The 16,495-nt window shown below is 36.9% G+C and overlaps 1 protein-coding gene across 1 annotated transcript in view; it reads right to left on the bottom strand.

Annotated features, from left to right (window-relative positions):
- TNIP3 (TNFAIP3 interacting protein 3) overlaps positions 1–16,073 on the bottom strand; it is a 96,002-nt gene extending 79,929 nt beyond the window's left edge. The window contains exons 1-2 of the mRNA XM_033856723.2: positions 15,898–16,073; positions 12,262–12,347 (exon numbers count right to left, since the gene is read on the bottom strand). Coding sequence (XP_033712614.2) covers positions 12,262–12,293 — 32 coding nt within the window. The 5' untranslated portion in view covers positions 12,294–12,347; positions 15,898–16,073. The remainder of the gene's footprint in view (positions 1–12,261; positions 12,348–15,897) is intronic.
- Positions 16,074–16,495: the final 422 nt, after the last annotated feature.

Below are 16,495 nucleotides of genomic sequence, written 5' to 3'. Positions count from 1 at the left end.
ACTATGGGCCAAGAACTGTCCTCAATGCTTCTTATATTTCTGATTGTAAGAAACAAGTCAGTGACACATTTGGGGGCATTATATAGACTTCTACCTAATTTTACATGACTGCTTCTAAGTATAGAGAGAATTATTGACAACTGAAATATTTTTAAGGTGAAACATTTTCTAACCATAAAGTAAGTTGGTTGTTTTAAATGCATCTGTAGGATGACTGAATGCTTACTATGTGTCAGAAGCTCTATATGTATTATCTTATTTAATCCTTACAACTATTATTATTCCCATCAGGAAGATGAGAAAACGACGATTTTTAGAGAGATTAAGTAATTTACCTAAAAAGTGCGATTTGAACTCAGGCAGTCTGACTCAAGAAGCCACACTTTCCACCACAAGACTGTTTTTAAATGGTGTCACTGATATAGTGGATGCTCTTTACTTGTCAGTAAATAAGAACTTCTATCAGCTTTGCTCAAAAGGATAGGTAGGAGTTTCTCTGAGCCATTGATGAGAAGGGGTCTCATCATCCTCTAATAAATTATACCATACGATAAAGAAAAGAAAGATTACCACTATATAGAGATGAAATAAATCCTTGTACTCTGGAACATTTCTAATAGTCTTAAATTGAACCAGGTTTGGTAATCATACCTTTGATAATAAAAGTGCATGTGTTTCTTTAGGGGATTATTTCTCAATATATTGCCTGGACTTCTAGATTCCTGTTACATTTTAGCAGTTGCCTAATCCAAATTCCTCCACACATCCTCCAAAATGCTTACAGATCAACAAGAAGGGCAAATAAAATCCACAATAGGGATCTGTAGCATAAATAAGTGTCTTAGCCTGCTCAACCTTCCATAAAAATATACTGCAGACTGGGTGGCTTCAACAACAGAAATTTATTTCTCACAGTTCTGGAGGCTGGGAAGTTCAAGATCAAGATGCCAGCAAAGTAGGTTTTATTCTGAGGCCTCTTCTCTTGGCTTGCAGATTGTGCCATCTTACTGTGTGCTCTCATGATCTCTTCTTTTTTTGCGTGTGTGTATGTGTGTGTGGAGAGAGAGAGCTCAAGGCAGCTCTCTGATGTCTCTTCCCATAAGGACACTAATCCTATTGCACCAGGACCCCACCCTTATGACCTCATTTAACCTTAATTATCCCCTAAAGGCCCTATCTCCAAATACTGTCATATTGGTTTAGGGATTCAACATATGAATTTGGGGAGAACACAATTCAGTCCATAGCAATAAGAGACAGAGAGTACTACAAATTTCAATCTCAAACCAACAAAGCTAGATTTGGGAACCATGCCAGAGCAGGGTCTGGTGAACAATGAGTTGAAAAGAGGAGCAAACCCATTGTGGTCTAGTGGTGATGAGAAAAAAATGTCCCCATTATTTCAAAAACAGGTACATGACAGAATCAAGTTATTTATATTGCCTCTCCTATATAATCTATATCTCAGAATAGTCATATAGTTTTGGGGAAATTTTTTATAGAATTATTCTACATAATAAAGAAGAAATGGTAGAATGCTCTATTGCTATTTTATAATCATAATAAATGAATGGATCTAAGCAATTATCAGAGGCTGATAGTAATCCAAAAAAGAGATGAGCAAACATTAAGCATTTTCAGGTAGAAGTATACAACGTCACCTATAAAGTAGTCTTGGCAAATGAATAAATAAAATCTGATTCTGACCAAGCCTTTAGATCTAAGGAGCAATTTATAGTAAATACAGTGGACAGAGGAACATCTATTATATGATCAATGTGATTGCTGTTGGCAAACTCTATAAGTTACCCAGCTTCAAGAGACAACAACAGCAAAACAAAACAAAACAGCAACAACAAAACTGCAAGAAAAAAAAGAAGAGGAAGCTGTAGAACAAAAGATAATTAGCTAGAATTATCAAATGTTTGATCCTAGTTCAATAAACTGTAAATAGAAACAAGTCAATTGGGAAAAATCTTAACACTGGATATTTTGTGATTTTAAGGAATTGTTAAATATGTTAGTTGTAATAACGATATTGTGGGCATGTTTTTTAAAAGATATACTTATCTTTCAGAAATACTGAAATATCCACAGATGAAATGACATCTTCGATTTTTTTCAAAATAATTCAAAGTTGGGGGATAGGTGTGGATATAGATGAAATAAGACTGCCCATGTATTGAATATTATAAAAATTGCTGTGATGATTAAGGGCTTCACCATAATATTCTCTCTGCTTTTGTATATGTTTGAAAATATTCATAATATATTTTCAAAAGGAATATATCAGAATTTTGAAAAAAAAAAAAAAAGGAGGTGAAAGTCCCCTTCTGAATGAGAAAACACTCAGAACATGTCTGAGAACTGGCTTCTGGGGACTCAAAGATCAAAAGGCCGCCATCAAGAACTGTGAAGAGGCTGAGACTTTCTCCTTGCAGGCTAACAATTTAGCCCATCAGTGTTTCATGGATACTGACAGAAGAGATGAGACTTATATATCAGAGACAAAGGACTTTATTGCTCACAGAAATAGCAGTAGCCAGGTATTGGTGTTTTTGATAAGCTGGGCTAGTTCCTCAAGCCTAGTTCTTGTAGCGAGGTGCAAAGGTAGCCAGGTAGCACTTGTGACCAAGTTTATTGCATTACAGAGGAGGAGCCCTGATCTTAGTAAAATGAATATTTTATACTGGACAGTAAATATGACTGCCCCTGCTATGAAGGGGGACACTATATTCCAAAACTGTAAGCAATTGTGCCCTTCAGTCCAGAGAAGACATTACTTTTGTCTTCTAAGAATTTTTTAAAAATAAATGTCTTGGGAAGGTAACCCAGAACAAAGGCACTCAGTGTCTCTGCTTGTAAGACATGCATGAACATGAAAGACCCATGCAGAATTGTCCCCTGACAGTGGCGGCCTTGGGTGGGCACCACTGTGAAGGAGAGTATGAGACTTGGAAGGAGGGAGCATCCTGTGGAGTCTGGTGATGAAGGGATGTAATAAACCAGGCTGTGGAATTGAACCCTACCTATAAAAACAAAATCAGAAGATACATTAACCTTGAACACACCAACCACCAAAGAAAAAGCGTTTATCTTTACCATCAGAGGAGGGTCCTCTTGAACTAGGAAACCTAGTAAGACATTCTCACCAAGTTTACATCGAGACATCTATTATTTCCAGTCTAGGAAACTGATTATAAAATGGGCAGTTGACAACCACTAAAAACTACAAGAAGAAAAACAGAAATTGAAAATCAACAGATTTTAGCTGATCAAAATATTCTCTAAAAAACCAAACATGATGCACAGGAAAACTGTAATAAAACTCCAACAAGCTTTAAACATCTCTAAATAAACATTTTTAGATATAAAAGAGGACCTTAAATCATAAATTCAAGAAAACCCAGGACAGAAGTGAGCAAAAGCACAATTTAAGATGAGATATGACCAAATTCAGGAAAGAAAAATTGAAAAAAAGATAAAAATCATCTCATGGGTGAAGGTGAAATTACAAAGTATCCAAGGAAGAAGAGATTTAGTTAAGAGTCTCATAAGAGATTTTGAGTAGAGGAACAAAAATAAAATGAAGAAATAAATAGGATCAGAAAGGAAGTGCTTGATATAGAACAGAAAAAAATATCCAGTACACATTTGATTTTCCTGAATAAGAAAAATAAAACAATGAAATAGAACAACCATTAAAACTATAATCAAAGTAAAAAACGAAATCTTAATTTTATTGTTGAAAGTGCCCCCCCCACCCCCATATGCCTTCGAAATTACAAGACAGAGTCTAGTAAAACTATTTAGTTTTTAAGAATCCGTCATCTGGGGTAAAAATTACCAAGAAACGTACAAAGTTTCTTGACTGAAACATGAGAAGCAAGACAAAAATGACACAGCATTTTAAAAATAATTTTAGGGGCTTCCCTGGTGGCACAGTGGTTGAGAGTCCGCCTGCCGATGCAGGGGACTTGGGTTCATATCCCGGTCCGGGAGGATCCCGCATGCCGCGGAGCGGCTGGGCCCGTGAGCCATGGCCGCTGAGCCTGCGCGTCCAACGTACCGCAAAAAAATAAAAATAAAAAATAAAAAAAATAATTTTAGGAAAGTATGAGTAAAGAATCTTGTATCCAGTTAAGCTGTTTTACATGTATTAAAACTAAAGAAAACTTTGGCAAAAGGACTGCTGATGAGTATTAAAATAGTAGATCTAAGAATATACCCAAGACTAAAAAAAAAGGGAGAACAAGCATGAAAAAGCATTATCTAAATATGGGTTCTGACAAAATAAAAGTAATTTAAAAAGTTGTAGGAGAAGGGAAAAAGTAAAAATTAGCATAAGTTCATAGCTGCATAGATTATAGATAGGAGTCAAAGAGTATCACTTAAATCTAACAAACCAGATAGGAGAAGCCTAATTAAGGGGGGGAAAAAAAGATCAAGGGAAGTTTGAGTTATTAGCATAGAGTTAGGCAACTACTAGAATAAAAATATAAGCTTTTCTAAATGCAAAAACAAGTACTAAAAATAAGCAAAGAAGACGGATCAAGTAGAGAGAAACATAGTAAATTTAACATTAATATTAACATCAAATAATACGACAGAATTGAGAACAAACATGCCGATCATATCAACAAATGTAAATGGGCTTAACTAGGTTATTTAATGAACACGATTTTGAATGTGGCTTACAAAGCAAAACCCATACCCTCCCTCTTGCGTCTCCCTCCCACCCTCCCTATCCCACCCCTCTAGGTGGTCACAAAGCACCGAGCTGATCTCCCTGTGCTATGCGGCTGCTTCCCACTAGCTATCTGTTTTACATTTGGTAGTGTATATATGTCCATGCCACTCTCTTACTTTGTCCCAGCTTACCCTACCGCCCCCCCCCCCATGTCCTCAAGTCCGTTCTCTCTGTCTGCGTCTTTATTCCCAGGCAGCTGTCTTAATACCCCAGGCATGGCCAGAGGCTGATTCTTTTGGAAAGATGAAACCCAAAGCCTCTGGATTGAGAGACAGAGGCACAGAAGAGGTCTGGGGTGGGGTTGAGAGGTTGCATGGAAATCTACATAGTAAACTGTAGTAGTCTGAGATCTCGTCCCTCACTTTTGCTCTAAATAGTACAGCCGTTCATATACCTCAAGACTACAGATTGGAAAGACCCTCACTAGAAAAACTGAACAGCCAGAAAAGACCAACGATTAGAAATTCTGAGGTAGTAAAGAAGGTTCTAGGAAAGACTGCACTGTTGGCCAAAGAGTAACAATCCAGACTGGAGAGAACGACAGAGAGCTCAAGAAGTGAGGATGTTAGAAAAAAAGTAACTCATGGGGTTGACTGTAGAGAAAATAGTATGGGTAGGTTGTCTCACTTGGTGAGAAGGACTTCCAGAAAGCTGACCAACTGAGGTGGCAGAGCAACTTTAACTCCAGTAAGGGATAGTATTCTTAGGAAAGGAATTTTGACCAGAGTGAAGTACTTGGTTCAACAGTGAATAATATTTGGAGCAATAATGACAATGTAGAAAAATTACTCTGTTTCTGGAGGGAAGGTAAACTGGGGTTATTCTGCTTGAGAGCATTGTTAAGTACATGTCAAAAGTTTTAACTTTTTTCTGTACTTTCACTCAACACTCCACTTTTGGGAATTTACCCTAAGAAAACAAAGGTGAATGTGCACAAAGATTTAAATACAAGTATATCTGTTGCAGCGTTGTTCCTAATAGTAAAAGATTGAATACAACCTATATGTCTCAAACAGGGCATCAGTTAAATCAATATTGATATGGCTATATAACTGGATATGATGAGATGAATATTTACTTGGGAAAATATTTATAATATACCTACTTAAAAATTTTCAAAAGCAACCTTTTCTCTATAGTCCTGTTTTTAAAGAAAAAGATAAAAAGAGGTAGAGAGATCTGAAAAATTCTATCAGTGGTTATTTTGGGTGTTAGGACTAAACCTGAGTTTTCTTCCTTTTCATCTGTATTTGCAAACACTAAAGGCTTCTACATAAATATAGCAACTCTTAGAGTTGCCACACACAGAAAGAACTGACTTATAACTCACGTTTTACTGTTATAATTAGAAAATAGAAACTATTTTCAAAAAAGAAAGAGACAAGGAGAATAAGATGGCATGGTGGCTGGTTCATTTGTAATGGTCAGAAAAATGTTCTGTTTAGCAGAGGGGCAGAGCAAACTTATCAGCTAAATTAGTCTCCACTTACTCATTCAACAAACATTTCAGAGAGTCTACCATGTGCTACTCACTGTGATCAGCTCTCTTCCTATAAAGAGCAACTAACCTTTTGGCAGGTAAGACACAGAAGCAACTGGAAATAACCAGGAATCACATATTGAAGTTTACTTTTCTGTGTAGCTTGTAATCTACTCTAAATTTAGATATAAATGTGAAAAGACTGTCCAAGCTGTATAAGATATTAAATAAATGTAAATCTGATTTTGAACAGTAACACCTCAAGAGTGTTGTATTCAAGTACTGATAATAACAACAGTATAGGGTGTGAAACTCATCTAAGTTTCATTTCTAATATTTACATTTCCCCTCCTGTTTATATTCTAAAATAAATAAAGTGTGATATAGTACAGAGTAAAATAAAAACTTTTAAAAAGGCAAATCATCCAAATGGTTGGAGTCTTAAAATAAATTTTATTTCACTTTTTAATGTGCTGATATTTTCTGTGATAATTGAAAATACTGAGCTGGTAATATAAGGAGAATAATGGAACTCACATGGTTAGAACAATGAAAGTCATTGTATTTGGAAAGTAAATGTCTCCAGCTTAGAAATATTTCCTAGATGTGAAATGAAAAAATGATTCCCTAGTGCAGTTTCCTTGGAAAGTGAGGTGATGTGTGATTTAAGTAATTACAATCCTTCCTAACAGAGCAATATATTCAGAATATAAAGTGAGCACTGTGTCAATATAAAAATTAGCAAATGACATAAATGACTAAAAACAGGGAATAAAAATTGATTTCAAACAAATTCTGAACATAACCTCCCTACTTTCTAAAGTAAACCTATGTTTGATCAGAGACATATATAGTATTCAAAGTAGAAGCCTACCAGCAATGAAAAAACCCAATTCACTGAGGGCATTAAACTTAAATTTCAATTTATATGAAGGAATAAAAGAGAAAGATCCAAACCAGAACCAAATTGAATTTTCCAAACTCAAGTCCCTTCATTTTTCCGCATTATTTCCTCGCTTAGTGTTTTGATATAACTTCCTGTCAGAGCAGCATAAAGAGAGTTGTGAACTTGTTATTTCCAAATTGCCCTGAAAACTGGAATTTTGCTAATGCAATATCTTCCATCATGTTAATTGGCCTTGAGCCACATCAAATTCAAGCCAGGAAACTAAATGTACTGCCTTAGAAGGGTCTCTGTGTATTTAATTACCATGCTGGAGGACATGTCATTAGCTTAAACTCTGAAGCCTTCTGCAAAAAAAAGGGCAACTCAAGAACTGCCACACACAGAAAGAACAGACTTATGACTCCTTCAGCTGGCTGCATGCTGTCTGCAGCCTGCCTGGGGCCTAGTTAGACCTCCAAGTGAGCTCTGTGCCTTCCCAGTTAATGCCAAAGATGTTTCCATTGAGGTAAAAGCTGGCAGATCCAGTCTCCAGATACACAAATTTCATGCTGAGAGGTAGTGCCAGTTCTTCCGAGATTAACTGATAAGTAGCTCCTTTGGAGAATTCTAATTTGGTATTCTTTCCAACAGTATTTCCCCAAACACTTCCTAGCACATGGTAGTAACTTTACAAGTTATTGTCGCATTGAATCAAACAAAGAGTTTATGTGGGCATAAAGTATTAAAAACAGACAGACAGAAGGTATACCATAGATACCTTCTTTGGCATTTTGTTTAAGCTGGGCCTTAGAAAATGGAAAGTCTATGTTCATCCCATGGGTGTTGTTTGTATGGAAAAAGCTTTTCTGAAATGTGCTTTATGGAGTCTGGCTGAAAACACAAGTTTTCTAAAAGCCCCCTGTCTTATATCTCTGTGAATGTATCCATCCAATAAAAGTTAATGTTATGTAATATATTACACATAAACACATGCTTGAGATGCTACTTTCTTATTTTGGAAAGAGAAGAGACTTAATTAGACTGTTGTCCAGAAACCCAATGTAACTTTGATGTTTATTAGTTTGAAGAACTATAATTTCTGAAAAACTGACAAATTTGTCTCATAAGTTTAAATATTGAAACTGTTTAAAGCATGACTAAGAATTAACAAAATTTATGAGAAAATATAGGTGAGGATCTGTGATGTTCTGTGAGTAATTAAAAACACTTAGCACTTCAAAATTAATTTCTCTTTTATCTGACAAAACAATGTGAATGGATAGAAAATACGTATGCCAGTCTGAGAAAGTAGATGACACCATTCACTTCTCTCTTCACCATGTGGACAGCAACTGTATAAATGGCCCTCCCAGAATAGTTTAATTTAGGGTCAGGTAAGAAGTAGGTTAAAAATGAAGAGGCCAAAAGAATTGTAAAAATGCTTATGATATCATAAAAATGATCATTTTAGCTTTCGCTTACCACACAGTCTTGCTTCAACCAAAATATTTGCCTATCACCCTATAAATGTCCCTACACTGTTCCTCCCTTTATGAGCAAAAAATGAAGCTTTAAGGGATGTTTAATAGCCAGCAGCTTTTTGGCTGCCAAATACTGCATCTGGAGGGTAGTGTACTCTTCATGTATGGGAAGAAAAACCAAAAAACAAAAACCTGTTGTTTAATTTTCTTAAAGTCCACCAGTGTTTTGCATCAAGATATTTAAACGCTTTGAATGTGGGGAAAGACACAGGAGCTCCTTAAGGGCATCTGAAACCAGTGTATTGTTCCCAGAAAGCAATGAATAACAGAGATTGTATTTGACCACGTTCAATACGTAGGTTGAACAAGTGCTAATGTGAGTGAGTTTAATGCCAGGTAAAGGAGGCACGTCATGGGAATTTAACATTCATTTTATTCTACTGTGATTACCTCTACTTGAGGCTATAATGAATCATAATAGTTTTCCTTGCTAGGTAATAATTATAATTTTCTGAACACATAATTTATTAAAAATAAATTTCTTAAAATAGATGTTAGGACAGGGAAAAAATTCTGCTTTAGGAAAATTTAAATGAGGAGCTGGTCTTATAAGAGTACATCAAAGCAAGGATGACCCCAGGATCATGATATATTGAGTGGGGCTGCTTTTTAAACAATATGCTTCGAGATTTTGTTAACAGGAAATATAAAAACCATAAAATACTGTTTTTACTTTGATAGTTTCTCACTGGGATCAAAGTTGTTTCCTCTGCCCCTTTACTTTAGAAAGAAGTTTGGTATGACAACCGTGATATCAGTGTATCACCTTCAAGAAGTGGCAGGTTTTACCCTGCAGAACCTAAAACGGTTCAAGTAGGAAGGGGTCAGTTCAGGAGAGGAAGAGGGAAAGATGACCAGCACTCACTATTCAGTTCCTACTCTGTGGCCTCTCATCTCCCTGCTTTCTTCTCTCTTTCTCACCTCCCTTGAGAGGGGGGTATGGACTGCAGCATCTGCCTCATCCACCATTCTTCTTCTGGACTCCAAGTCATATACACCAAAGAGGTTAACCTGAAAACCATCTCCTGAGCAGTTTAAATTACTGTCAAAGGACCTACCTGTCTCATTCTCTTAGAAATACAAAAGTTTTACTACTGTAGAAAAAAATATGTTAACTACTAACTTCTGAGTAATTTTCATCATGGGTAAATGGAGAGACTCTAAACATTAATTTGGGTTGCTGAGGAGAGGGGGCAATAGAATGGGACTCAGGAGCTTACAGAGTCCTTGTAATTCTCCACCTGGAAGAAAATGGTGTGTGGGGTGGGATGGGATGGGGAGGTAATCCCTACTTCTTTGCATTGTGGTTCTACTGAAGGAAAAGCTAGACTATACATAACTTCAAAACACAGAAACAATAGTTTGTTTGCCTGCTTTTCTTCCTTCCTTCTTTCCTCCCTTCTTCTCTTTCCTTTCCTCTCTTTCATTCTTTTTTTTTTTAAACTGGTAAAATTTGCCAAATATGGACCTTTGCTACCAAAGGTCCATATTTGGCAAATGTGGGGTATCATCTTTCCTAGAAATCGTTCAACATCATATGTTGTCTTCTACGCTTCTATAATATCTATAGTATCTTAGAGGTTGTCAGTATAATTGGTTAATCCTCAAACTACTCCTGTGAACTGAATTTCTATTTTGCTTACACATTTTATAATAATTTATATGAAATTGATCAATGCTTATTATAGGCCTGCTGCTAAAGTGGGTTATACCGTTGTATGCTGAGTTCTTTCCCTTGAGGTAGAGAAAATCTCATCAACGAGACAAGACTTATACATACAGCACAATTATAGAATAATAAACTGTGATGCATAATAAAATGCTAAATTTATACAATTTATAAATTGTATAAATTTATACAATTAAAGGCTAAATTTATACAATTAAAGGCTAAAATGCTTGTTATTGATACTGAATGTAACCGGTTGAGAGGAATGGGATAAATCAGCAATTCTATATTCATTCAAGCTTCTAGTCACTTCCCCACCTTTGCCAATTTCAGACACTGTGGCCAGGTTAGCCTATTGTCAATCCTTGTTCAATTCTTATTGGCTTCCCTTGTGCACAGTTGTGATTCTCACAGTGGAAGTACCTATAGGCTTCTTTTAATGAAAAGTTTTTCACAGACCAAGAACCCTGAGAATATGTCTCCAGATCCACAGGTTATGAGAACCCATGTTTGAGCAACACCGACTTGAGAACCTGAGGGTAATTATTTCTTTAAATTATCTTTCACTTGAAAGAAATTTTGTCTTTATACACAGAGAATCATTGGCGTGTACAATAAGTCCTCAACTATTTAGTATCTCACTCAAGATGAGTTTTGTATTACATGCCAGATGTGGAAGTCAAACCAAAAAGCTCACTGGAACCAACACAAGTCCTCAACTTACCTACACAACTTTTTTGTATACATTCTGCCTTCAGCTGGAATACGCTTTCCTTTTTCTTTTTTTCCATCTGTCCCCCTATTTTCTTTTTGCCAGAAACTAGGTCAAACAAATCCTTCTTCACGCATCTCTTTATGCTCACAACTAGGATTCTCACCTTCCTCTGATGTCTCAGAGCAGATTATCTGTGCCTCTTTTGTGACACGAAACATTCAACATTTATTATACTTAGGTGTGTGTGTGGCTTTTCACTTCTAAACTGCAAGCAGCTAGAGGAAAAGGACAGGATCTGATTCATTGTCTAGAAGCAGCTGGCCCAATATCTTGCACACAAAAAAGGTGCCAAATAAGAAGTCAAAGAAGTAACTACATGGGTCAATGACTAGAGTGAAGCTTGAGAAAAGCCATAAATGGTCGATAGAATGTAGAAAGTGACTGAAGAAGGGATTTTTTTTTAAGGGACTTAGTAAATTTCTCATCCTATACCTGAGCTGAGGATTTAAGAACACAGGAGAGAAGATATAGCTACTCTTCACCCTATTAATGAAATAGAGTTGGGACTTCCCTGGTGGCACAGTGGTTAAGAATCCGCCTGCCAATGTAGGGGACACGGGTTCAAGCCCTGGTCTGGGAAGATACCACATGCCGCGGAGCAACTAAGCCAGTGTGCCACAACTACTGAGACTGCACACCTAGAGCCCATGCTCCACAACAAGAGAAGCCACCGCAATGAGAAACCTGTGCACCGCAAAGAAGAGTAGACCCTTCTCACCACAACTAGAGAAAGTCCACGCGCAGCAACGAAAATAAATTAAAAAAATAAATTAAATAAGTTAAATTAAAAAATAAATTAAAAAGAAATTTTAAAAAAAGATATAGAGTTGTTTCCTAGGTGAAAATGTGTGCTATTGAGGAGAAATCATCTGAAGATCCAAACTTGTCAAGGGGAATTTATCAAATACTTAAAAAACAAATAAAATAACTTCCGTAACTTGCTATGATTCTTGCCCCTTGAAGAGCAGCGAAAAAAAATGTGTTCAAATAGTCCACACTGTTATCCACCATATATTTCTTATCAACTCTTTATGGTTGTATCCAGATGAGTTCTCGTCTACTCTTAATAGACTGAAAACCTTTGTCTGGAAACTGAGGTGCTCCTACTAGAATATTACTATTAGAGGCATGTATCCTCTAAATGATGTGTCTGTAATTACCTTTCAGAATCTTCTGACTGATTGGTGAGCATGACTAATTTCTCTTCGTGTTTCTCATTTTTATTTAAGAGTTGTCCACGTGGAAACTAAAAGGAAAAAATATAAAGAACATGAGACTTGGCCGTATCTCAAGGGAAGATAACTACGTCAGTCAATGGAGGAGAAACCACTTGTTAAATGCATTTTTCCCAAAAGCCATGTTTTTATTCTCATGTCTTGTTTTCAGCACTGACAGTTACGAGAAGACAGACCGTGAACTTGCCTTCTGTCTAGTTTCAATCAAAGGTAAAATACTGGGTGTAAACATAAGGACCCAGTCTTCCAGTTAAGGAAGAGTCTCATGACAGGGAGAAATTGTCCAGGAGCAAGTGAAGAAAGCTGGAGATTCCAACGCACGAGTCATAAACTGTTAATGCTGTCAGACTGACATGTTTGTAGTTCAATTAGCCACAGTCCAGGAATGAGTTTTCCAGGAGTGCCTAACAACGCAGTGACACCAAGAGCTTTCTTCTCAGAATCTCATTTATTCCAGCTTTTTCTCCAATAGAAGTTAATGATTATTTCCATGATTTTCAGGATAACAAGGGAACTGGTAATGTGATCATTAAAAAAGGAGGAAATTTTAAAAGGCGTGTAAGACAGAATTTTTTTCATTTCCCAATTTTTTTTCCTGTTTAATATTAATTGCAACTTAAGCACCAAACTATGGTCAAACATTACACAGACATCATAGGCCCTCATGGGGATTATAGTAGATTCTTGAGATTGAAACATTTGAAGACATGGGTATGTTTTAAAAGCCAATTCCTGCAGGCACTTAACACATTTGAAATGCATCTGGAAACCACTAATTGCTGTGATCCCATAAGAAAAGTTAGGCTGTTCAAGTGTGTGGGAAACATGAAGCCAGTTTGTTTGAGTTTTATGAGTTTCTATTTAATAGTAACAACAACAAAAAAAAGTTTGTTTGTTAAATTGCTCCAAGAAGGATTTGTTTTAGCTATTGGCAGGCTGTCTTTACATAGTGTAGGAGGGTGGCTTTTTTATTTTGTTTTTTTTCAGCTTGTGACAGCTGTTTAAAAGTCATCCATTACCACCATGGTAGCCAGTTGCTAGATGAAAGCAAATGCCTTTCAGGACTGTTGTAGGAATTAGACCACCAACTAGTACAACTATCTTTTAGCTATATAAAATTGCAAAATTGCCCAGTTTCTTCATGGGGCGCTCTGGAAATACAATACAATTCTGCGGATGCTTTGAAAAGGCATGCAAGTGAGGTGCTACCTGACAAAGCATGACTTGCAGTTAAGTGTGCACTCTATCATTTCTGGAAGATGAGGTTTTTAAAACATTTCATTTATAAAATAAAATTGCAGTAAGTTTTAAAAAATATCTTCAATGGTTTCATTATTCCTAAAATTACTTTTTAAAAAATGTTAATTTCCTAGCAGAGCTGAAATGACACATGGAGTCCTGGAGTATTACAGAATCCTAGAATTTGAGACCTTGGAGAATACTGAGAATTATTACATCATCATTTTACAAGAGAGGAAACAGAAGCCCATAGAGGACAAATGATTTGACTAACTAATGCCTCATCTAGGATTAGATGTCAAGCCATTTGACCCCTAGTCCATGACTTTCTATTGTTGTTCCACAATTGAACGTTATACAGGTGAAATTTCAAGTTTGAAATAAGATGAGATCTAATGTTAAAATATTTAAAAAGTTATATAGGAAATGTTTACATTATAAATGAAACCTCATAAAAACATATTTCTTAGGCAAGGACATTGTATTATTTGAACTCTGGTGGTAAAAAATCCCCGAAAACAGCATATGGAGAGGGAAATTTCCAAACTTAAAATGTTATAGTTTATACCACAATGAAAAAATAAAAACAACAAACAAACCAACAAACCAAATGTTATAGTTTAAAATTCACAGGTAATACCTCCGAGGCACTAGAAACAGATGGACTAGGTACTGTCTCAAAGGTGTACTTTACTGAACATTGTATTTCCTTCTAAATAGCCTTTTCATAGGCTGGAATTTTACACTTGTTATTCTTCTACCCAGGAAGTCGAAATATCAACTAATGATAATCAGAAAAGTCAATATCACAGGAATAATCATAATTTCCAATAGTTTATACATTTCCCCTGATGGGGGGTGTTTTTCCATGAGAAGAGAAACAAAGAAGACAATCAGAAAAAGACACTGAGCAATTAAAGAGCTTCTCTTTCAAGTAGAAGCAAATAAATCCAGCCAACATTGAAGACATAGGGCCTTTCTCAATGTCGGTGCCTCACTTTTTTTTTTTAGTCGTAGAGAAAATGAACCACTTTAGGAGTCTCATAAGACTTAGTAAACATGTGTGTGCCTCTCTGCACTTTATCTCTACAAACTGTAAGTCAGGGTGATGTTAAACCATAAGATAAAGAATTCTACTGAAGTTCTTGCTCCTTTAATTTTTCACAGAATCAGCCTAGAAGGGAGGTAATGGACTTCCTGAAATTTAATTGGCTAGTGTGGAGACGTGAAACAGGCAGGAGCAAAGCACCTGCTACACCAAACCAGGAGACACTGTGGTCAGAACCCCCACATCTATAGCAGCACATCACAGCCTACTGCAGCTTGATTGAGGTTCATTCATTTCTTGCAAAATGTGTAATTCAAGTATTTTTGCTTTGCTAAACATTTAAAATGTTTGAGGCAGATCCCAAATGGGACAACCAAGTCAGACATAGAACAGGGTGAACTTTCATTAAAATGAATAGTATCTGAATATCAAATAGTAGAAAGATAAAGGAAAGATAGGGTACCTGACGCCTCTTAGCCTTTGCCCATTCAAGGTGAATTTCTCAGTTTATCCCGAAGTACTTGCAATATAAACTAGTCTAGTTTGTACTGCTGATCATGGTGTCTGCCTGCTCTACTCTTATTTCTATTAACTTCTAGGTAGAAGTCAACAGATCTTTCTCTCATATCTGTGATATTGGTCTCTACCCTGCAGGGTCATCCGAGAAGCCATTATTTCTCCCAGATATGTTCACTATGTGGTCCACGAGCCACTGAACCTTTGTACCCTATCATCCTTGATAAGAAGTGTGACCGTAATATGACATATGTTCTTTTCAAACTTTTTGGAAAAGGCCTAAGTTGTCAGGTTAAAGTTCAGGAAATAAGGTGAAGACAGTAAGGCTAAGTAATAACAGTGGTTTAAAATATAGGGTGAAAAATAGAGCTGTCTTCCTTCCCTCGTTTGTAAACTTTTAAAATATGTTTTCTTTGTATGGATAGAAGCAGAGTAGCATAGTGATTAAGAACAGGCTGGGAAGCAAGACTGCCCAAGTGCAGTCCCGGCTCCTCTAGTGACCCACTGAGAGATTACAGTCTTCCTGTGTCTCTGTTTCCTCTCTGGTAAGATGGGAATAATAATAGTACCTGCCTCATTAGGGCCGTAATGAGGCTTAAATATGTTGATATATGTAAAATATATACAGTAGTGTTTGGCCTGTAGTTAGTGTGCTATACTTGTTTATGGGTGTCATTTTGACAGAGTCTGAGGAGGAAGGAGGTAAATAACTGATCGTTTCATCACCTTGACTCATGGTGGGTAGGAGGGGCTCGTACCGGGAGAGCTTGGTGTATGGGGGTTGGTGTAGATGATATCTATTTTTGTGGTACGCAGGCCTCTCACTGTTGTGGCCTCTCCCGTTGCGGAGCACAGGCTCCGGACGCACAGGCTCAGCGGCCATGGCCCACGGGCCCAGCCGCTCCGCGGCATGTGGGATCTTCCCGGACCGGGGCACAAACCCGTGTCCCCTTCATCGGCAGGCGGACTCTCAACCACTGCGCCACCAGGGAAGCCCGATGACATCTTTTAAGGTTCCTTTTGACTCTAAAATTCTCTGCTTCTAAGATTCCGAGGAAAGAAAGAGGTGCTTGCTTTCAAAGAATTCACATCCTATTGAGAAAGTAGGATGCTAAGCCTTAGAGGCTCAAATCCAGGTGTTTCTTATTTTCATATCTCCAGGATCCTACCTGGTACTTATCTCACAGTGAGGACCAAATATTTTCACAGTAGAATTAAGAAGGATACCTAATTGAATAAAAGGATAGATGTGAAAATGAAAAATAACTGATACTGACATTAAGAGTTTGAGGATTATAGGACCTAACTATGGCCAGCATCAGTTGCTCTGATGTTTTTAATGGATCATTTACATTG

This window comes from Tursiops truncatus, chromosome 5 (genome assembly GCF_011762595.2).
Source record: "Tursiops truncatus isolate mTurTru1 chromosome 5, mTurTru1.mat.Y, whole genome shotgun sequence".
Classification (NCBI taxonomy): Eukaryota; Metazoa; Chordata; class Mammalia; order Artiodactyla; family Delphinidae; genus Tursiops; species Tursiops truncatus.
The sequence above is the reverse complement of the archived record's forward strand: the minus strand, read 5'-3'. Positions and strand labels throughout refer to the sequence as shown.